The sequence below is a fragment of the Tamandua tetradactyla genome, chromosome 3 (genome assembly GCF_023851605.1).
Source record: "Tamandua tetradactyla isolate mTamTet1 chromosome 3, mTamTet1.pri, whole genome shotgun sequence".
Taxonomy (NCBI): domain Eukaryota; kingdom Metazoa; phylum Chordata; class Mammalia; order Pilosa; family Myrmecophagidae; genus Tamandua; species Tamandua tetradactyla.
The window spans coordinates 165,788,722-165,812,066 of NC_135329.1; the positions used below are offsets into that span (position 1 = coordinate 165,788,722).

Below are 23,345 nucleotides of genomic sequence, written 5' to 3' on the forward strand. Positions count from 1 at the left end.
AGAACTTGTAACTTTCCAGTTATTTTCTGTTTGTTGTTTGATTAACCCTCTTCCCTCACCCACCTCTACCTCCTCTCTCTCTCTCTCTCTCTCTCTCTCTCTCTCTCTCTCTCTCTCTATATATATATATATATATATATATATATACATACGCACACACAGAATAGTTCTTGGCACATTGTAGGCATCCAGTAGAAATTTCTTGAATAAATGGAACACTCGGCAGGTTTTCTGCCTTCCTTTTGCTCGCTGATTAATGGAAAGAGAGTCAGTCATGCAAGGACAATTAAGGGACAACATGGAAAATGACGGAGCAGAATTAGGAACACTGCCAGGGCGAGTGGTGGTGGCTTCACTGATAAGCTCATATTTGCCCTGGGTATTGTCAACAGAGAAAGGACACTAAGAGACAGGAGGGGTGTGTATGAAATCTCAGAATCAAGGAAATCTCAGACTCATGCATAGTGTGCATGGAAGGGAAGCCATCACTCAGTGAATCTTACTGTGAAGAGGAGCACCCGTGCAGTCCGAGTCCTCATGCACTTTGAACTGATCATCATCATCTTTTCTTGCCTTCTTTATCATTTTTCATTTACCTCTCTGTCTCCCCTTAGGACTTTTTGTGCAAGGAACCAGCTCATCTGACAGTGAGATCCTTTTAGGCAAAGCACTGCCTTATCAACCTTTGCCTCCTCATAGCCTAGTGTGATGCTGGTAATTGATGGCCTTTAGTAAATGCACAATAAATGAGTGATAGGTGCATGCATGAATGAATGAGTGAATAACATGGCTTAATAAATGTTGGTTTAAAAAGAATTTTGAATTTAAATTGGGGACAAGCTGCAAAAGCAGTGTTAATGTGTCTTGAGTAGCAGTAATAAAATGCAATAATAAATAAATACTGCCTAGTCTCTTAATATAGAGGATCTTGGGATTGCCAAGATAAAAGTCACCTTATGGGTGAGGAAACAGACCTGAGATGTGAAGTGACTTGCTCAGGGTATCAAAATAGGACCTGAAGTTAGGGCTGTAACTCTTGGCTAATTTTGCTTTCTACGAGTTCGACTATATTCTGTGCTGGTCAGACCACAAGTACAGTCTGGTCTGACCAGCAGTTCTGATATTCATGATTGAAGAAATATATTAACAAAGTAGAGTTTGTCCATGTAAGGATGATATAGATGCTAGGGGGATAATATGGAAACTGTATCACATGAAGAGCAGATAAGGAAGTTAAGGATGTTTCTCTAGCAGGAAACAAAAATACTTGCAAAGGGACTGTGGAATGAGGGGTAGGGGGACTTGATATGTCTTCATAGATTTAATTACATGTTATTATTAATTTGTTCCACAGAGAGAAATAAGAGCAATAGGCAGAAAGCACAAGGAAGTAGATTTCAACTCAATATAAGGAAGAATTGTCTCAAAATTAGAGTTGTCTTAGAATGAAATGGGTTTGATTCCAAATTATAAGAAATATGCAAGTAATGGCTGGAAGACATTAAGATATCTGCCAGGACTAGGCTGTCAGTTCTTTAAAGTAGGAACCATGTTGTATTCGTATTTCCTTGGAACCTTGAATAGTGTCTGGCACACAGGTTATGCCCACTTCCGACTTGTTGAGTTGTTCTTGCGGCTTTTATAAGGGATTTCTTCACAGGGTGTGTGAGGGTGGAAGGGGACAGGAATGTGGAGTATAATTCCAGGGCCCTTTCCTACACTAAGGTTATATGATTCTTTGAATAAAGTAATGCATTAATATTTAATGAAGCAAGTAATTTTATACTCTTACAAGTAAAAGACAGTGGAATTGTTTCTTTGAAACTCTAAGATGCTCTGTAATGTTGGATTTTGCTCTTTAGGAGCAAAAGTGTTTGCTGCCACAACCACTGTCTTAGAAAGGTGACTAGGGCTAGTTACATCTCCTCACCCATTAACCTAACTAAACTTCCATGCAGAAGTTTAAAAGGAATTAATCTTGTTCATGTAGCATAGGACCAATTTATGGGAACAGTGAGTGATGACTATGCCAATAGATACACGTTTCAGAGTGCTGACTAACATAGAAAATAGGTTTGTAGCAGAGTTCTAAGCCCTATTTAGATTGTCACCTTTATTTATATTTTTAACTAATATCTTAAATATCACTTCGGAAAACAGTTTTCACTGAATATATAATATGCAGTGTGCTGTCGGTTTGATATTTGAATCTTCCTATTTTTGGTCAAAGGAGTATAATTTCCTTAGTCCATTTAGAGGTCATTTGAAGGAGACAAAGAAAGCCTTATTTAGATTTACTGAATTAGCCACAAAATGCTACAATAGAACTAAATGGTAGTAAGGCAATTATTTGATCTTTTATTTTCATCTTAATCTTCGAGAATTTTTAGTTGATTTTTTTTTCTAAATAAAGCAATTAAATCTGTTTGTATGCTCTACTCAAACAAAAATCTATACCAACTTCCCACTAAGGTCTTTCAGATGCTATGGGATTAATTTTTTCTTATCTCATCATACAAATATACTCAAAACATGTTTCATGATTTTCATGAAATATTATCGTCTTAGTTCCATTTCAAATAATAGTGCTCCATTAGCCATAAAGCTATTCATGAGGTATTTGGTTGCGAGCCTACCTCTTTTCAGAGAACCATATACATATAGCAAGGTGCTTCTAAGAATTTTTTATTTTGATGTTTCAAGTTTAATGATGTTATTAAAAATTCCCCCTAGTTATTAATTCCCCTCACCTAAACGGAGTGAATTTTGTGGCTCTGTGTGTATCTGAGATGTAACTTGCTCAGGACCCTCTGGATATATGCACTTAACTGGAAGATTCTAAGCTGCTTCCCAAATAAAAACCAATATCTTCTTCCCCTCTCTTTTATGAGTTATAAAACACTTTCCCTCCCCTTCTTCTTTGATTTAATTTATATGCCAGCAATTTTTTTCTGCTCTGGGGATGAAAATGGAAGACCAGGGAAGAAAGTTGATGAAATAGAGATGATTCAAAGATCTGAAATATTTTATCCTCACTCGATATAAAGTAAATTATTTTTTCTCTTTTCCAATAACCATCAATTCCCTTGATCTTGGAATCATTCAAAACCTAGCCACTGAGTCCTGTATAAACGAATGTTCTGTCTCAAGATGTGGGGAAAGAGAAAATGCTGGTACCTATACAGATTGTACCAACTTGATTATATATACAGTTATGAGATACCGCAAATTTAAGAATGCCATTTTTTTTCTCATCACTGAGTATTTATTATATATAACAAATACATGGGAAAGAAAAAACTATATTGTGTGATATAAATAGTTTATTTACATTACAGAAAAACATCAAGACAATGTATACTATTTCAAATATATCCATACATAATCAAATATAGCTGTAGTACATGTTTTCATTGGTGTAGATTACCACAAATGCAAGGCAACAGGTGTAGATCTCTTGTCTTATTCATTTGTCTATGATACTATATTGTGTAGTCCAAGCTCTTGGTAGTCCGGCCACTGTGGAAACATGCTCCCTTTAGATTAATCTCGTGGACGCTCTGGTTGTGTTGTCTGAACTGTAGTGCCCTGTATTTTGCTTCTGTCTGTGAATTCTGTTGCTTCTGGGGCATTTCCTGGAAGGTTGGAAAGTTTACATATCTTAGTCGAATGTTCTTACCTAAAGTTTGATCCTACAATCATAGAGCGAAGCTGTGGATTAGGCAAATTATTAAAATAATTCAGATGAAAGAATTTGTTATTTGTAGAAGCTGGGATTATTGTGGAAGTTTTTTTTTTTTTTCGCTTCTTGCAGTTTTCTTTAAACATCTGTTGAGGAGAGTTGAGGGACTGAGGCAGTGGGTAGAAGAGGAGCACATTGTTTATCTCTTTTCTCGATTGCCTACTCATTAAATTACGAAGAATGACTCAGCATAACACAATCAAGGAAGTAGGGAGCTCATCTAATCTCACTTTAAAGGTCTTCACCAGTTTTCTATTTTAAATGTCCTACAGATGAATGTTATATTGGCATTTTAATGCTACAAGTTTAAACCCTGTCAAACCAGAGAATAAACCAGTGCTAATATTTGAGATGTAATGAAAATGGATATTGTTTTTAGTTCGGCCTAGTATCAGTTTTGTACATTAATACTATAAATTAGACAAAATTGGTCTTAATTGTTTAGCTTCTCTAAGAGTTAAAATTCAGTCAAATTGTATAAAAAATTCTGATCTAGTACTTATTCTCTTGTAATAAAATGCTTTCACTCTGCAGACAAAAAAATATGAAGATCATATAGATTCCTGTTAGAACAATTTTTGTGGGCTAGGGGAGAATATATGTATATAAATATTCATTTATATAATGAATATAAAATACATAAATATTTGTGTGCGTATGTGTGTGTGAGATAGACCTGCCGAAATGATCATGGAGCTGGAAATCACCTTTCCAGCTCCATGAGATAAAAAGGCTAGGAATCCAGTTTCTCAAAAAGAGGTAGAAAAAGGAGAGAATGGGTGAGGAAAAGATTTAAAGGAAATTAAAGAGAAGAAGGGGGCTTCCGCTTGGTTTGATTTTGTAAATATTGGATACTTTGGAACAGGTCTTGACAGACAAGTGTGGCCTGGTCACCAGGAAAGTAGGTTCTCTGGGGGAGAAGAGGCCCTGGTTAGAAAGTCATTTTTTGAGCAGAATGGTGTCAAGTGAATGGAATGAGTCCACATTGTCTATAGGATTGTTATATGCAACTAATATATGACCAACATGACTCTTGGAAAGGGTTTGAAAGGCTTGGACGTGCTAGGGAAGATTTGTAAAATGCATTATAATGTAATTTTCATTCATGTGCTACTTTTCCTCCTCAAATGTAAATAGAGGGCATTTATGATTTAACATGGAAAACTGGAAAGGCCATATGCCTTGAAGAAATAGCTTGTTCAGTTTAGGGAGCCTTGAGCATCAGATTGTATGAAATCATGATCAGTCAAGGGCTGTTTGAGCAGTGGATTAAGTGCACAGGTTGCTGCATTAGATGGCCTGGATTCCAGCTCTGCCCTTACTGATCAGCTGCGTAAACCTGGCTCATGCCTCAGGATCCTTATCTCCAAACTGGAGATAATTGTGCCTTCTTCATCGTGTTATTAAAGGTGTGTGTATTAAATATGCATAGACATTGTTATATGATTCCTAGTATGATAAGGATGGAACTGTAATTAATAACAGACTTTAAAAATGTGCTAAAGTACTGAGTATTTTTCATTTTTGTCAGTACATGAAATAGCAATCATTGTTATGAGATGGGATCTGTTAAATATGGATTCCATTTTTCATGTACTGATATGGCTTAGATATTAGAAAACTCAAGACTCATAGAGTAATGTGGCACTGTTTTAGATGCTTTTCTTTCTTTTCTTTTTATACTCAATAGTTTTATTTTCTTGACTTATCTTTTATGTTCCCCAGAATCTATTTTAATATAATCCATCGACTCACTTGGCATCTAAACGTGAGAGTCAAGTTGATGAACTCAACTTGGCTTAGAGCAGCACAGAGCTCCAGTCGATGATCTTCTCCTAAGCCTTTAGGCCAGGGGAGGATTTATGAACCATATTTTGTCTTTTTCAAGAGCAAATGCCACATTTGTCCTCAAAGAAGATGGTGCAATACAGACTTTGAGATGTATAATGGCCTTTATTTTCCAAAGACATGATACTTTTCTTTTCTTTTCTTTGGATTTGAAAATAAATTTTTGGGAAACATTCTGATTTGCCATAGAGGTGCATAACAGATGAAAGTCTAAATGAGTTCTGCTTTATGGGTTTGGCAAAAACTTTGAACAACTGTCTCAGAAATTTTTACAGGAGAGTGAAATCAGTTCAAAAAAGAAGTATCTTTAATCACTTTTCTGGTTGCACAAGACATAAATAATATGTTTTGGGTTTATAAACTAATTCTTCGTCACTATGGGTCTGCATGCTAATGAAGATTAGCAAATACCTGGTGTCACTCCTTTATTCCAAACTCAAAGTCAGGCATCACAATGTCAGACACACAGACATTACCCATCAAGGTCTTCTTTCCCGTTGAAACTAGATGAGCTCTCTGAATCTCTCTTAATCAGGTTCTTTATTAAACAATTTCTGATTGATTGGTCAGGGAATTTGCTCTAAAGCTTGTTGTGATATGTGTTGCATGTGTTCATATATCCAGGTTCTCATTTACTAAAACATAATCTTTCTGATTACAACTATTTTCTTTGCATTTTGTGATTTAAAGCTATTTTGTCATCTTCACTTAGGATAAAAATATATTTGTTCTTTATACAGGTATGTTAAAATGATTACACCTCAAAATTATACTTAGAATTATAAGTGCCATCACTGAGAGCTATAATTTCATACTCTCCTAGACCTTAAATAAAATCTACTCTGTCTTCATTTGGCATACTGATCTGGATAGGTAAGAAAACTCTGGTCTTTAAAAAGTCTGTTTATATTCTAAATGAAGGTTGACATTTTATAGTCAAAGAGAAAAGTATATTTAAACAAAGGTTGGCAGTCGACACCAGGGGGGAAAATGACCTTTGCTCAGAAAATAAATAGTCCTTGTCACAATGCAAAAATAATGAAAATAATTTGTGCCACTTCCAATATGAAAATCAATAGCTTTCCATTTTGCTATTCAAATGCTCTTGTGATGAGGAAATGGGTGGTTGCAGCATCTACAAAGGGGCTCATTATGGGATTAAAACAATGAGGAACAGCATGTCCCTTTACTGGGGTTGTCACCGAGGACAGTTACTGACCTCGTGATGCAGAGAACCACCACGCAAATGACAGCAATCTGAATTGTTCCAATCACAGCAGCAATTAAGACGTACTGAAACCGCACAGGACCGGGAACAACATATAAAACACTGTAGTCCTTTTTCTCACAGTGTTGTCCAGTATAACCAGCATCACACCTGCAAGAAAACAGAGTCCAGTTACTTGTAGCTGCTGGGTTCATTCCCATTGTTGGCCAACAGACATTTATCTTCATCATGGTCAGGATTTTTTGTCTCCCTTTCTAAATAAATTCTACATTGTGAACATAGTTCTCAGCTTATTGTTAACCAGGACTCTCTGTCTGTCATTTGGAAGATATGTGGTTCCTCTTTATATTCTAATACTGGATCTTAAAGACGGGAAGATTGGTAAATAAATTATTTTTGATGACAATACAGATAGATAACTGATACCCAGGGAGAGTTGTCCTTTCTATTGTTGTTTTTAGGTGGACTTTGCATTTTATTTAATTTGTTCTTTAATCAACCTAAGTCAATATGATCACCTGGGAAAAGGTTTGTCTCTGAACACATGGATATAAACAATGGTGCTATTTATTTTCATTTTTAGCATAATACACTCTCTATGATACTCAGAATGAATGTTGAAATATTATGACCAGAGGTACAACAACAGACATTTCCTTACTTTCCGGGTCATAAGCTCATCTGCTAATGTCACAGAGTTAAATTCCATTAGAAAAAAATAGTAATGATATAGGCAATGTAAGCATCCGAGAAGGAATGCTGCCTCTAAGTCACCAGAAAGCATAAATAGACATATGCATGTTAAAAATTAGCAATTGACAAAGAAATGAGTAAACAGCTCAGATCAAAACAATGCCAAAGGGGCTCAATTTGTCACTGACATTGAAAAACGAATTTTGTACTTCACTTTGAATTTCTCACTGCTGTAAACTGAGAGTTTCCCTCTCTGCAGCAGGGAGGGCTTGGTAATGGTGGTTGTGCTGAGTGATAGGGCAGCTGGACTAACCTCTCTTTTGTTTACTTTGCCTGACTGCCCTGGAAGGCAGGTGTTATAGTGCATTTGATAAAAGGAAACTTGAAATGAAGATAGTTCTTGATGAGAGGAGAGTGAGAGAAAGAGAGAGAAAAGAGACAGTGAACATTCTCTTCATTGTAACAATCCAGAACCTATTTCACCATGCACTACTTATATATTAATTTAAATATAACTAGGCTTGTTTCTTCACTTGGAGTTACCATTTGTTATATTTTAATCATGAGTACTCAGCAGATATTTCTGTTTATTAACTAAATCCGTAACTGAGTTGGAGACTGTGGAGGTGTGGCTAGTAATCTCATGATATGGAGCTCATGGAAAGGAAATCCAGAGAAAATAGTGAGCAAAACCAAGATTGATGATATTCTATCAGAAGACCAGAAGGACCTTGTAAGATGATTTCCTCAAAGCAACTATGCTTTCTATTGTACTGTAAGACCACATATTTGTTTGAGAAACATTTATGGAGCCCCTGATCTGTGCTAAGCACTGTTCTAGATTCTGGAAAATAAGAGGGGTGAACAATACAGAGGAGTGTGTTTTTTTAAAGAGCTTGTAAAGCACAAAATGCTATTTCAAATTATGCTAGTCAGGTATATGCAACGATGTATTATATGGTACTTGAGGGTATGAGGCACACAAACTTTGAAGGCTTCTAGAGTGAGTGTGTTTGTGTGTGTGTGTAGGAGAGGCAGAGAAAAATCTTGCTGCTGCTCACTCATTCAGGCAGAATGACAACGAAATCTCTGTAAACATCTGGAATTTAGTTTCTACAGTTTTTGCTTTCTCAACTGTAAAAGTTTAAGAGTGAAAATATTACCTGCAAGATGGCTCCTGCATATTGACAGACTGTTCACACTTTCCATGCATGCAGAAGCCATTGTAATGTTCTGGACAAGGTATGTGGTGTTCTCTGGCACTTTCTTCTAATTTGTTAGCATTTTCTGTGAATACAGATAAAAGCAAGCACCCCTGTAAATACTTTCTTAGTCTGGTAAGTTCAAGCAGTACATTAAGCAGCCAAGCTACAGTAGGTAAAGGTATTTAAAAGGGCAAGAGCTAAAAGGCCAAGCTTCAGAAGAAAGAGGGAGAAAGAACTGAAAGACAGAATGTCTTCACAATTGTGTTTAGAGATGAAACTGCAAAATTACCCAGTGCTTTTCATGCTTTTATGCAATTTTGTACATTTTTAACAGCCAGTGATGTTTCTATGAGTTGTCAGACAGCTTTAATTTTCCTTGCAAAGAGACTGTACATTGATCATAAAATAATTCAAGAAGAAATATCCTATTTTTTGAATTTCAAAGCCCAGCATAAGGTCCCTAGGAGTAAATTGCTGCAATACCTTGATACTTTCTTGATGTGGGAGCTTAAAAGTTAAAATATGGCTGCGTTCAATTGTTAAACATACATTTTCCAAAGCCAAATGCAAATTTCAACAAATGTATTCTTTCAGGCTTTTTAAAAACCTACTGTGAACATGAATTTTACTAGCACCCATGCATTTTTTATTGCCAAAATAAAGCTATTGAAAGAGCAAAAGTTATTTCAGAATCACTTATGTACATATTCGCACAGTACATAGTGAATGCTGGGAGTGTATTTTAATGCATAATATCTGGCCTATGTTAACAATGTTATGCATGATTTAAACTTAGGAGAAAGAAAAAAAGCCTGTGTTCTAAAGTGAACCCTTTACACCGTCATTATCAGCGCTATTTGGTTTCTCATGCTTCTATTAAGATATTTAAACATTTTTTTCTGACCTATATTGGTCCAAATAGTCTGTTTCATGTTTGTAACACCCTTATTAAAATAATATATATAAGTATATATGAGATATTACTATACAAGTAGTAATATCATAATTATTAAAATTAAATGGATCTTTATGATTTTTATGTGCTCATTTTATAATAAAATATTTGCCTTTTTTTGAGTCTTGTGTATGATCTGAAACTTACTACTCTTGGAAATTCCTGCCCAAACACATGAGAAATATAATTTTTACTTCAAGCTAGAGATACTCTTCAACACCACAGTAATTGTTCAGCAGGAAAGGAAGACTTTGAATGCATTACTATTTTTATGAATGATGTTATTTCCTATTATTTTCACATAGGGGTATACTTTTTATTTTAGTCCATGCTTTTAATTTTTACTGACGGTCATAGGTGACGAGCATATACATAAGGAGAAAAATACATACCTTCAGTATTAGTAAATCAGATAAATGGATTATTTAGGTTTTAACAGAGCTATAAAATATCTAACACTTTAAGATCTATGTAACATCTGCAAAACATTAAAGTATGAAATAAATTGTCAAATTAGTATAGTGCTTTCTTGTGCAGGGATATTTACATGCATTCGGATGATGGGTAATTTTTGAATTCACATACTTAAATTAGTGCTACATGGGATTTCCTATAAATATAATAAAGAGCTTGGAGCTGCCATTTAAATCATTCATTTGTTCTTTATTGATGTCTCCTTCATCAATTGCTTTGTTGAAAGGCAATTCTTTGCACTATAATAATCAGCGTTGTTAATTACCGTTAAACTGACTGAACCATTTTCAAGGAGAAGACTAAGAATATATAAAATTCTTTCTCACCCCGCCCCATTCCTTCAATCTACTTCACAGAGCTTATGGCATGGTATGTGGGGCAGCAGATTGCAGCCAGGGTGAGCAAACACACCTAAACTGAAGTGGATAGTGTCGGGTGGAATTTCCAACAAGGGAACGTGTGACTGAAATGGAAGCAGGGAAACCACGGTATTCGGATGCCCCTTGGGCTGGCTTGCACTCATTCATTAATGCCCATGAAGAAGACTGGACTTGTTCTGTGCCAGGGCCAGGGGGCTACAAGCTAGAGTGGTCCAACTGTGCACCTGCTGTTTAAAGGTGACTTTAGCAGTGGAGTTTATCAGTTCCGCTGCTGAAGTAATGAACCAGCACTGATTTTCGCTCTTATTTCTGGATCTTCTCCCTGCAACAAACTATTCAATGCTTCTATCTATTTAGTGTTTGTTAGTAACTCTTCAGTGCTTCTGCACACCTGCATGTGGGGGGATTTTCTATAATATTCATACATTTCAGTTATACACTGCAATTTCAGTCATAGCATTTTTCAAACTGATCTTATTAGTGCTCGTTTTCTCAGTGCAGAGAAGACTCATGAATTTTCTTAACTCAAAATCCATGCTCTTAGGCTATTTTATTTTTAACCCTGTCCCTCACCCTATATTGATAGCCGCGGTGAGCAAACACACCAAGACTGAACTGGATAGTGACAGTATGTTTCTGGATTTGAACCATACCTACTTTATGAACTGAAAGTCCAAGGGAAAAATGATAGCTTGCTAGAGTGAGGCTGTTTGACTTCGCATGATAAGAGCTGGATATTTTCATGAAATTCATTATCCTGCTAGGTGGATCACGTGGGAGGGAAAGTTTCTATCATAAAATCTGCTAATTAGTTTATACCATGCCTTATGAGTTTGGAGTGCTCTGTTATGCTGCTGGTGGGGTACTGTCAAATAACAAAGTACAGAGATTGAAAATAAATGAGTAGGAGAAATGATCCCTGTGCAAGAAAATGAGGAATCATCAATATATGTCAACAAATTTATAGTCAATCCAGCCAAGTAAGCTAGTTGATTGAAAACCAGAATACATAACCACTTCTAGTAATGCGATAGACATATTTTAAAATAAGATTTAAGTATATTAAGAAGAGCAGAAACACAGAAATCTAATATACTTACCAAATGAATGTATGGACCATAGTGAGTGTTTATTATTCCAATGTATATGCATAGATATTCAAGTAATAATAAAACTTTTAAAATTTGCAGTGATATAAAAATGATACTTTGGCAATCTTGTTTCCTCCAGAGGCTGATGATTTAGACATTGAGTTCTCTGTCCTTCATTTAAAAAGACATTTAATATAAGGGTTGCACTTTTTCTTCTAAGAGAGATGGTAACTATGGCAGAAACTTCATATCTCTGTTTAAAAACCTCAGTTTCCAGTTTAAAAGTTTACAAATGGTTTGTCCTGAAGAGATCCTGACTCCTTAAAGAAACTCTTTCTGGTATAATCTATTATTTATGGCAGAGCTAATAGGGCTGCATGCCCACTGCTATTCAACACTTCAGTGAAGAGCTGTGCAAGTGGGCTATTCTAAAGCATAGCTGTACATATTGCTTCTATCCTGGCGCTTGCAGGGGAAGAGGCAGGAGAAGTGAAGAGACAGAGGGAATGGAAGGTCCCACCTTTTCACAACTCTTAACAGTCAAGTAAGTTAAGTGGATGGGAAGGGGGCTGAGCCAAGCACAGCAGTTCAGAGACAATGCAGCCGGTAGTGGTGTGTGTATGTGTGTGTGCGTGTGTGTGTGTGTGTGTGTTTACAGGTATCTCTGCCTCCCTCTTCTCAAAAAGCTGGAAATAAGATGTTGATCAGAGAATCAATCTATCAAAGCAGTACATTATGGATGAAAGAAAAATATGCCAGTATAAAATTTGACTGAAATCATCAATATATCTAAAGGCAGAATATTTCCCTTTGGATAGGGGTTAGAGATTTGCAAAAGAACCTTCTGAACGTCAAATTTCGTCATCTATTCAAATGCTCTCCAGGGTGGTGCACCCAGAGATGCCAGCTTGAACGAGCATTTCCAGAGACCCAGCTGCAGAGACAGCGCTCCAGACTAGTAGTGCTTGAGGTATTCAACATTTGCTCAGTCAACCCATATCTCTTCACTGAGGTCTTATTATCTAAACAGTCTGAAAATAATTTGACTTCTATGTAGCCTACCAATTAGGAATGGCTTTGATAGTTCAACATAAATATCTTATCTATCTGCCACTTGCATGTTTCATTTGAATGAATTCATCACTACTGAATTTCTTTGCTACTTTATGACACGAGTCCATCTTCTTCAGTCTGTTCAGTTCTACGGTTCTGTGAGATCAAATATCTGCACCTATAGGCTAGAAGACCAGTCTCTATGCCTAATGCCTTATAGTCTCAGAGGCCTTTTGGAGGCTGGTGAGATGATATTTCTCTGGATATACTCCTACCTTATTTTGATCAAACTTTTATTTCATATGTAAACAAATCTCTTAGGCTTTTGCTTTGCCAGGAGGGATTCTGTGTAAGGATTTAAGGCTAAGTTGGAAAGATTCTAAACTACAGGTAGAAAGCAAGGATTTAGTGGATGTTTTAGGGATGCAGATTTCTACTGCAAATTTTTAAGCAACTGGAGCTGTTTAATCGGGGAATGGGTTGTGTAGTGAAATGGTGAGTTTCTGATGGTGTTAAAAAGGAGCTGTGTATCCATTTTTCAGAAATGATGTAAAGAGTTACTGTATGATGGATTGGTTATTTCAATTTCTAGATTCTTCCAACTCTAAGAGGAGTATTTATTTCTATTGCTAATATTTGTTACAATAAGTTACTAATAAATACTAATGTTTATTGAAAAATAGTTTTTGATGGGAGAAAGAAATGGAGAAATAGGGATATTATATGTGTTAAACAAGAAGAAATTACTCATCTTATTTTGTTGACATTTTATTTTTTCAAAGGGTGTAAAATATCTTACATTTTGATTACATCTATAATTTGGACATTCTAGCATAAAGTGACCTGCATTATATATTGTCTTCCTTGTGGGGAACAATATGTTTTGTGGGTCTAAATTCAATTATTAATATCATGCTTTTTAACATAACAATTTATCTTGACAAGCATATGCATGTGAGTAGCACAGGCTGGCTTATTATCTTTTCAACTATATCTTCCTATGGGCCCCAAAATGTGCCACACTTTTCTAGAAAGCCCAAATTTTCAATTTTGCATATATTTATAGAATACTGAAATTTGTCATATTTAATGACAGTACAGGGAAATTCCATCACTCAAATATTCATATACTTGCAAACCTGTTGTGATTACTTGATTTTACCCTTTCTTTATTTACTGCCATATCTCCAAAGCAATTTGAAAATAACTTTATTAGACCAATCAGGGAAAAAAAACTATCTTATTCTCCATTATATTTACACTGTGTCTGAGGAAGAAATAAAGTCATGATTGCCTCAGTTGTTGGTTAGAGTTGGTTTCAAAGTTGGTTTCATAATTCTTATGGTTTCCTCCCCTTATCTTATCTAGTATAAAAATATGAGGTGGCAGTAAAACCTCATATCTAGTTTGAATTGCAATCGAAGTTCTTTAAAGACCAGAAAAGCATTTTCAATGGAATAGGTTCTGAATGTAATGCAGTATGAGTTCTTGCAACTTAACAAATTCCCTAATAGCCTCACCTGCTGTCATAATTTCTTCAAGGCTTAGCTGAGTAGATGAGAAGAGTCTTTTTTAAGCCTTCAGGACAGAGAATCAAATGAGAATACCAGCCAACAGTGACAGCCTCGGGCAATAGGCATGGAGGCATTTAAGGACAGAATTGATTTTCAAATTTTGTAAAGAGCAGAGACCTAGTCATACCATTCTTAGTTGTTTAATCTTTGCTGAAAATTTAGAAAAATAAGTCCTCAAAACAGAGATCAAGTCCTTCAAGTACTACCAATTTGACATTTCTTAGAAAAGCTCAACGTAATTTTTTCAGAAGAATAATTGAAACAATTTGGATGCAAAACTTTGCTAGGGAGGCAGTGGCACGGGTGTAAACAGGATGGATAGGGATGAAGGGACATTCTTATCCCATCATTGATCAGGCATTAATATAAAATATGAAATGTGATTCTCCACATCACCACTTGCATATATAATAATTCTTATTGGGCATAAAATTAAAATAAAGTAGAAGGAAAGTAATTTTCATGTTACTATATTCTCAGGTGAAGCCCTAATGACATTATTCAAGAATTGTTTGAATTTAAATTGGAAAAAGTACTAGCATGTGAAATATACATGGTAATTTGAGGACTGGAGTAATTGAAATGCAACTATAGTGGATGATTATTTGCCTGGGTTTTTATTCTCAGTTTCTACTGGTAATATATTTACATAGATAAGAGCTGTGAAATTTTGACAAAGAAACTTGTATGCAACATGTTAATTTACAATATCCAATCAATTATTATAATTTAAGGATTTAACAAGGTCATACAGATTTAGCTAAAAATTCTAGATCTGGGAAGAAATAACTCAGTAAACCTTTTTTTCCCCCAGAAGATCGATTTTACTTTTACCTATTTGTTATAACATTTGCAATGTTACAATGTAGTACATAATGTATAATTAAGTAAATCAAATAAAGAATCCAAAAGCAAATGGTCTTCTTGTGTTATTTACATGCTGTATTGGTAGTTCTGAGAAAAGAGAGCACACATTATTAAAAGAACACTGGCCAGCTCAAAAGCAGGATTATATGCCAAGTATTTTTCAAGGGCTTAAAAAGCATGCTCAATCAACATACAGCTTTCTCTTATATGTAACAGATGCATTTCAGACTGCTTGGGTACAGAAAAAGAGTTAGAACTACAATCAACTTAAGGTTTCAGAAATACGCTATTTCAGATACGTACTCCATTGAATTTACTTCACTGCTCCTACTATTCTGATTGTTCAAATAGGCAAAGTGCAGAAAGAATCATTCCTTGAAATTGCTTTTAAACACCAGCACTTTATACGGAAGATAGGTAAAGACCTACAATTCCCACTACACAGTACTTAGTCTTATTTCAAAATAAGAATTGTATTCACAATAGAAAATAATTTATTATCTTTTCCCCCTTAAATAGGAGGGAGGAGGAGAAAATAGTAGAAGAGGTGGTATGGTTGTAGTATTTGAGGAAAAGCTGAGTAGGAGAACAACAAATCTTTTATAGTGTCAACAATTCCACAGGGAGGAAAAATCATGGATCTCATCCATTTTATAACTCACGCTGGATCAAGTTGGGTTCCTCTCTGTGTTTATCAATGGATTCAAACCTCAAACTCTCCAAAATAAAAAGATGAATACTACAAGATGAATTAAACTACAACAGCAATGCGGATTTCATAAGTACAAGACAAAACACTAACGGGAATCCCTCCTTCCAAGATCTTTTGATATGACAAGATTACATAAATGTCAAAATCTAATGCATTAAATATGCTCTCAGCCAAGTAAGAAATCACAGCTGTTATGGGTATTACCCTACATGATCATCATATGTATTACATATTAAATTAAAGCCAGTATTAAATATGCTTTGTGCAATTATGCTATGAAAGGTGGTAGCAATGAGGATACTAGTGAAAAAGACTACCCATAGTCAGAGAAAATAGGGGAAAAATGTGAAAAACAAGCAGAAAATAGACGTAGAGTTGGGCATCTTGTAACCTCTAAAGGTAATTTTAAACCCAATAATATAAAAAAGAAAAGAACTCCCATATTTCTTCTATATGAAAATAATATAAAACATTCATTTTATATACCAGACAAGAACAGAGCTAAGTAATCCAACTCTACCTGCAGAATTACAAAAATCACCCCTTCACGGCAGTGTTAGTTTTAAATTGCAATTAATTAATTGCATTTAATTGCAAGTAAGTTGGGTCTACTTTGACATAATTGCTGGGTTCTGGATCACATCCTGAAAAGCCACTGTAAGTTTTGGATCTTGCCTGGCTGCAAGAACCTCTGTATAACTAAGAATTTCAATAAGCCCAGACATTCCTGCCATTCCAGGCATTCCCCAAGGAAAGCCACCTGGAAAAGAGCCATCCTGAGCTCTTGATTGTGTTCTTGCTTCTTCCTCCCTCTTGGCTCTCATGTTCTTCCTTAGCCTTCTTAACTCTTTCTATTCTTTCTCTAATCTCTAACTCCTCACATTTTTGCTCATACTTTCTTGGATGTTGTGCAATTTTCTGGGCCCTAGGTTGAACGTCTTTCAGCATTGCATCAGCATCTTCATCATAATCCAGTTCACAAGCAAAGACAAAATCACGAGCTGCTTCTTCCTAGTGGCCCAGAAGTCCGTACGCTCTCCCTCAGCAGCTGTAAGGCTGAGCTCGTTCAGGATTCATTTCATTGGTTCCATCACAGTCTCCAATGGCATCATTTGGCTTCCATAATTTGATGAAGACCCTGGCCCTTTTGGCACACAGAATGGCCAAGTGAAGATTCAGCTTAATGGCTTCTGTGAACAAGTTGCTGGTTTTCTGTAGTTCACCATCCTTTAGGGCATCAACGGCAGTCACTTTTGTATCATTTCCCTGATCCATCATCTCCTCAGATATCTCTACAGCTTCATCTCTCATGACTAGAGGCATATCATTGTCTGGTTCAATAACATCTTCGTCGTCAATTTCGAAATCACTTTTCTCACTTGATGGTTCGTCTGTCTTTATGTTTTTCTACAATTTCTTACTATCTGTTTTCTCTTCCATGATATTTTCTTCTGCTTTGGTTTTATGAGTAGCAGGTGGTATTTTATCACCCAAGCTCTCCACCCACTCCCTCAGGAAGCACATTTCCTTAGTGTACAGATTGCTTGGATACTGCTGACACATTTTCACACGGGTCTGAAGCTCACTTGCCTTGCAGGGATCCATGGCTCTGAGACAGTGGGAAGTGAAGAGTGCAGCCGAGAAAGCTGAGGCCTGGTTCTAGGCCAGGGTGCTAGCTCAATGTGACTGTGTAGAACCTCAGTATTCCTTTTTTGTCTCTTATTAAGAGTAAAACAAGTGATGCTTCACCATTTGCTCTATACCCTGGCACTAGAAATGCTCTGGCTTTGGATGGCACAGCTCTCAAAAGAGAATGAAAAGGGCCAGCCACTGGGAGAAGCGGTACTGGGCTTCTAATGGTCCTTTTCAAACTCCCCCGTTCTGTCAAGAGCCTATTAACTCTCAACAAGTAAGTAATTTCTATAGTTTAGAGGATTTAGCTTGATGACCTTTTAAAAGTACAGTCTTTTCTGGAACTTAAAATGTCTTTGACACCTCAGTAAATATCAGGCTTTGGGAAAAGGCAGGGATCTTTGGTTCATTAGTCTCTTGGGAGCCCAGAGAAGGATTTGCCTCAAGCTTATCTGGAGCAATTTACTACAGCTATCCCCACCGACAAAATTTGTTATAGAGAAGGAAAAAATCATGGCAGCCATTTTATGCCAAGAATCCTTTTTTCTTCTTTCTTTATCTTGAACTGAATCTATGGTTTTCTGACTGTATTTATTTGCTTAGTGGCTCATCTAGGTGCCTTTTCTTCATGGGTTTCTTTAGTGATGATGCTGAAATGACAATCTGAGTGACCGAAGAAAGAAGCAATGGGTTCAGGTCCCATCCACTTGAACCTTCTGAGCTATGAGAGTCAAACTTTTTTCACTTTGTTTTATGCTGTGAATGTAGATTTGTAAAGACGTTAACATAAACCTTTTCAGGTGACTTGCAGAGACTGAGGAGAATTTAGTCTGGAGCACTTGCTGGAACATGGCAGACACAAAGATTTTAATAACATGGACAAAAATTGTCTTTCAGTAGTGTATTATACAACTATTTCTTAAGTGCCTGTGGCTGTATGAACTGTATATAATATACTGTGTATATTGGTTGCCTCTACGTGGTTTTCTTATTGTCTTCTTAATACAGTAGAGAAAACAAATTCTTAGAACACAACAATAAATAATATATCTGCAATTACTCAAGAATCTACAGTGTGTCAATACTGTACTTATGTTTAAGGTGATACAATGCGTTCCATATTACAGCCCTTCAAGATAGATTTTAAAATTCCCTTTTTTGGATAGATAAGGAGTCTGAAGCTCAGATAGGTTAAATTACTTGCCCTAGTGACTTACATAATCAATATGCAGAGAGGGGGTCAAAACCAGGACTCACTCCAGTGTAACCTGCAGGTCAGCCAGTTAAGAATTTATCAGAAACCAAAACAGCATTTGATCTACATATCTTAGTTGTTTATTATTTCTTAATGACTTCTGAAACTCTTTATCCCATTTGGGTCCTATTTCTGCCTTAAAAACCAATTCTTTTTCTTCTTTCTTCTTTTACCCAGAGAGACAGATCCTGTCTAAGGCCGAGTTATCATGAATCTCAACCCTCTGTCCTCCTCAAGGGTTCTCTCCATCAATGATCTCCCTTGTCCTCCTGTATTTGCAACCTCTACTTCTCTCTTTGCTCCTTGATAATAATGTTTAATCATTTTCAAGTGCCTCTTTTCTTAAAACACTATTTAGAACACTCCCTCTATCCATGTCCCTTGATAGCCCTGTGGTCTCCTTTGTCCCCTTGACAGCTAAACTTCTTGAAGTGGTGTCTTTGCTGTCAGTCTCACTTCCTGAATGACCTCCCATTCACTCTTTAACTCACTGAGCTCTGGTACCCCCTTCAAGGAAAGTGCTATGATTCATGGTTAACTACCATCTGTTGCTAAAAAGAGTAGTTTCAATTGTCCCAACCTCTCAGTAATCTTTGATCCTGCCAACCACGTGCTCCTTTGTGAAGCTCACTCTTTCCTGGTTTGCAAGAAACCACCTAATTCTTGTTTATTTCAGTTGCTCCTTCATAGTCTATTTTGTAGGCTCTTCTCTTTTTTTTTGCATCAACAATTTTATTAATATATTAAGATTAAGGAGGAAATCTGGTCTCACAATTAAAGGTAATTTACTATATATTCTATGAAACACGGTACATTCTGAGCATGCCATCACCACAAAATAAATGAACAAAAAAGACCAGGGAACATCCTCATTCTGTTGACATGGTATATAATAGTATAAACTGACAACTCTTTTTCATTGTATTAATAAATTGAAGTTATAGTTTTATACATCAGTTTTTGGGAAGATGATTGAGTTACTTGGACTAATATTGCCTATACTTGGGTGGGCCATGGTGGCACAGCAGGCCGAATTCTCACATGCCATGCCAGAGACCTGAGTTCGATTCCTAGTGCCTGTCCATGAAGGGAAAGAACAAAGTACCTATATTTGTTTAAACACCAAATGTCTTGATCTAAAGTTGAGAACCAGCCTCTCTGACATGGAAACCCTACACCCTACCAGGGACCTCCCGCCATGCCATTAGCCTGTCTTTGCCAGTGACTCATGTCTTGAATTGCCTGCTTCCCCAAACTGCAACACAGGGTTTAAAGAAAAGAAATTCTCTTTTCTATTGTTCTTTTTTCTTTCTTTTCTAATTAGTTTTCTCACTTTCAAAATGAAAATTACAATACCTTATACAAATAAGGGTTTAGGGTGGATTAAGTAAGGCAATAAATATGAAAGTACTTTGTATACTGCCAGACAGTATATTAATGTTAACTATTACTTCTTTTTTTTTTTATTTTTATTTTTTTTATTAACGGAAAGAAAAAAAAAAGAAATTAACACAACATTTAGAAATCATACCATTCTACATATGCACTCAGTAATTCTTAACATCATCACATAGGTGCATGATCATTGTTTCTTAGTACATTTGCATCGGTTTAGAGGAACTAGCAACACAACAGAAAAAGATATAAAATGTTAATATAAAGAAAAGAAATAAAAGTAGTAGTAATAGTAAAAAACAACAACAACAAACAAACCAACAAGCAAACAAAAACAAAAAAAACCCTATAGCTCAGATGCAGCTTCATTCAGTATTTTAACATGATTACTTTATGTAGGCTCTTCTCTTGTAAGTGATTTCTTAAATGTTGATGCTTCCCTGAGGCTCTTCTCTTTCTCTCTCTCTCTCTTTTTAATTGCAGAAGTTGTGGGTTTGCAGAAAAATCATGCATAAAATGCAGGATTCTCATATATTACCCTATTATTACTACCTTGCATTGGTGAGGAATATTTGTTACAACTGATGAAAGCACAGTTTTATAATTGTACTACTAACTATAGTCCATGGTTTGACTTAGAGTTCACTATTTGCCTAGTGTAAATTCATATGTATTTTTAAATTTTATTGTTACCATATATATACAACCTGACATTTCCCCTTTTAACCATATTCAGATATATATTTCAGTGCTGTTAGTTACATTGTCAATATTGTGCTACCATTCCCACATCCATTATCAAAACACTGACATCATTCCAAATAGGGACCCTGTGTATTTTAAGCCTCAACTTCTCATTCCTTATCCCCACCTCACCCATTGGTAACTTATATTCTAGATTCTCACTCTGTGAGTTTGCTTATTCTATTTATTTCATATCAGTGAGACCATACAATGTTTGTTCTTTTGTGTCTGGCTCATTTCATTTAACATGCTCTTCTTTTTTCACATATTAAATATTCTCCCTGGTTGCTCATCCTTACCTAAGGCTTCCATTGTCACATAACTGCTGCTGATTCCTAAATACAGTTTAGTGAGTCCAGATCATCTCATGAGCTTCATATTTATGTATCATGTGTCTCTCAGGCATTTCAAATTCCTCATTCCCTTCTCTCCCTTTCCTCCTTAACTTCTTATCCAGGACACACTCTACACTTATTGACCCACCACACAATCTGGCTTCACTTTCAAATTCTAATTAAGTGAATCACCAATCCAATGATTTCTATTTCTCAGTGATCTCCCAATTTCCTGTTTCTCTACATCTCTTCCTATTCACTTAGGTCAGACGATCACTCTCTCTCTGCTAGGTCCCCATGATTGTAGTCTTTCCCCACTCTAAAACAATTTTCCACCCTAGAGCCAGATGGAACTTTCTAGAAGAAAAATCAGCATGCAATATGACCTCCCCTCCACTTTAAAACCCCCAAAGAAACAGCTCTCAAGTTGCTCCTCGTTAATCCTCCAATGAACTTAAATTTTAATGTGGAAGACCATTCAGAAGCTGGCTCTGATTACTTCTCTATTCTCACCTCTGTTAATTCTCTTGCTTGCCCCTGCACTCCATCATCTGAAATTTCCCTCTTCTCTGGGAATTTCCATATGGTGTTCCGGAAATGTTTGTTTTACCCCCTTTACTCTTCTTATCACTCAGGTCTCATCACAGGCATTACTTCCTCTGAGGGGCTTCCATAGTATCCTCCCCCAGTTCCTGAGTCTGGGCTCATTGCCTCTCATTCAACACCACCCCTCTCTTTTAGCACTCATCAAACAAAACTGCTTTGTTGTTTATTTGTCTGTATGAAAGATTAGGCTAGAAACTACTCTTTAGGGGCAGGTATTGCATCTGACTTTTTCTTTTTTTTTTTAAACCGTTGCAGTCTTTATACATAGCACAGGAAAGATGATGAATGCTTCTCTAAGTTTCCCAACTACATGGATGCCCAGCATAGAGAAATTGCTGGAAAATTATCCAGAAGTTATACCGATAGAAAAAAGATCTTAACATTGTGTGGTGGATGTTTTTCTTTTTTCCAACATAAGGATGTCGATACAGTAAATGACCAAGGAGAGAACAAAAGTACCTTATGGTACTGTTAGAAGCATACAGTTGGAGACACTGCAGGAATGGTGGGGCTAATGGAGAAATAAGAAGATCATCTAGTTGCTAAAATAATGTCCCCTCTGTTAACCAGGGAAGTGTGATTCTAAAAGGAATTGTTTTCATTTAGGATTGAAAAATCGGGGGAATTTAGTTCTTCTAGATGGATAGACTGATATCTGTATGCACGTCATACGTAAAAAAATCACACTGGACCCAAGTGTGACCAATTTTGCATCCACAGATTATATAATTTGGTCATTCACACTGAATTTACAGCATTGTTCAGAAGTGAGAAACATTGGTTTAGCTTTTTTTTTTAGGACAAAGAAGGAAACTTTTATTAAAAAACAAAACAAAACAAAAATCCAGGCAAATGTATTTAAAAGAGAAACTAGGATTATAAATTAATAAACATTTCCTTCAGACATCAATTTCTGAATATAGCTATGAACTTATACTCATACTTCAAAGCATTTTATGGTAATAGATGATAAACACCAAAACTCTAAGTGCAGGCATACTTGATGACATTGCAATGAGTTAAGCTAGTGACCAGCTTGGTTTTCTACAGGAGCACTCTAAAAGAATTGGAGAGCATTTGCAGTATTTTAAACTAAGGAACAAAGGTATAGCTTTTATTCTTCGACAGGTTTTCATGAGTAGACTCTCAAAATCGCTTAAGAAAAGACACTAGGAGGAATGCAAAGTTCTCTATGGAAACAGACATAAAACTAGGCTTCTCTTCTTGGAAAAACAAATGAATTCCATAGAATAGCTGGTAAAAGCACTTGTAAAAGCTAAAATTGTTATATAATATTTAAGAGATATGTATAAATGGTAAGAGTTCTAAATATTAGCAGCCTAGTGCAGATATTGGAGACAACCACAATCAAGAATATTACGCAATGCTAGATACCTAAGTAATTGGATTTACAGAATCTTAGAAGGCATCCTTGATGTTGATACCTCCCAAAATATGTGTATAATGTGCATGTTTCTGAAAATTAAATCCAATTCCATTACGACCTCTTGTGAAAATCAAAACTTAATGAGATATAAGAGTATGTATTTAGTTTC

General features: G+C 36.0%; 1 protein-coding gene and 1 pseudogene across 1 annotated transcript in view; both read right to left on the reverse strand.

Annotated features, from left to right (window-relative positions):
• Nucleotides 1-3,269: 3,269 nt before the first annotated feature.
• Nucleotides 3,270-23,345, reverse strand: part of TMEFF2 (transmembrane protein with EGF like and two follistatin like domains 2) — a 237,573-nt gene continuing 217,497 nt past the window's right edge. The window contains exons 8-10 of the mRNA XM_077151984.1: nt 8,675-8,798; nt 6,810-6,968; nt 3,270-3,635 (exon numbers count right to left, since the gene is read on the reverse strand). Coding sequence (XP_077008099.1) covers nt 3,539-3,635; nt 6,810-6,968; nt 8,675-8,798 — 380 coding nt within the window. The 3' untranslated portion in view covers nt 3,270-3,538. The remainder of the gene's footprint in view (nt 3,636-6,809; nt 6,969-8,674; nt 8,799-23,345) is intronic.
• On the reverse strand, nt 16,431-17,427 carry LOC143676829 (hsc70-interacting protein pseudogene; annotated as a pseudogene).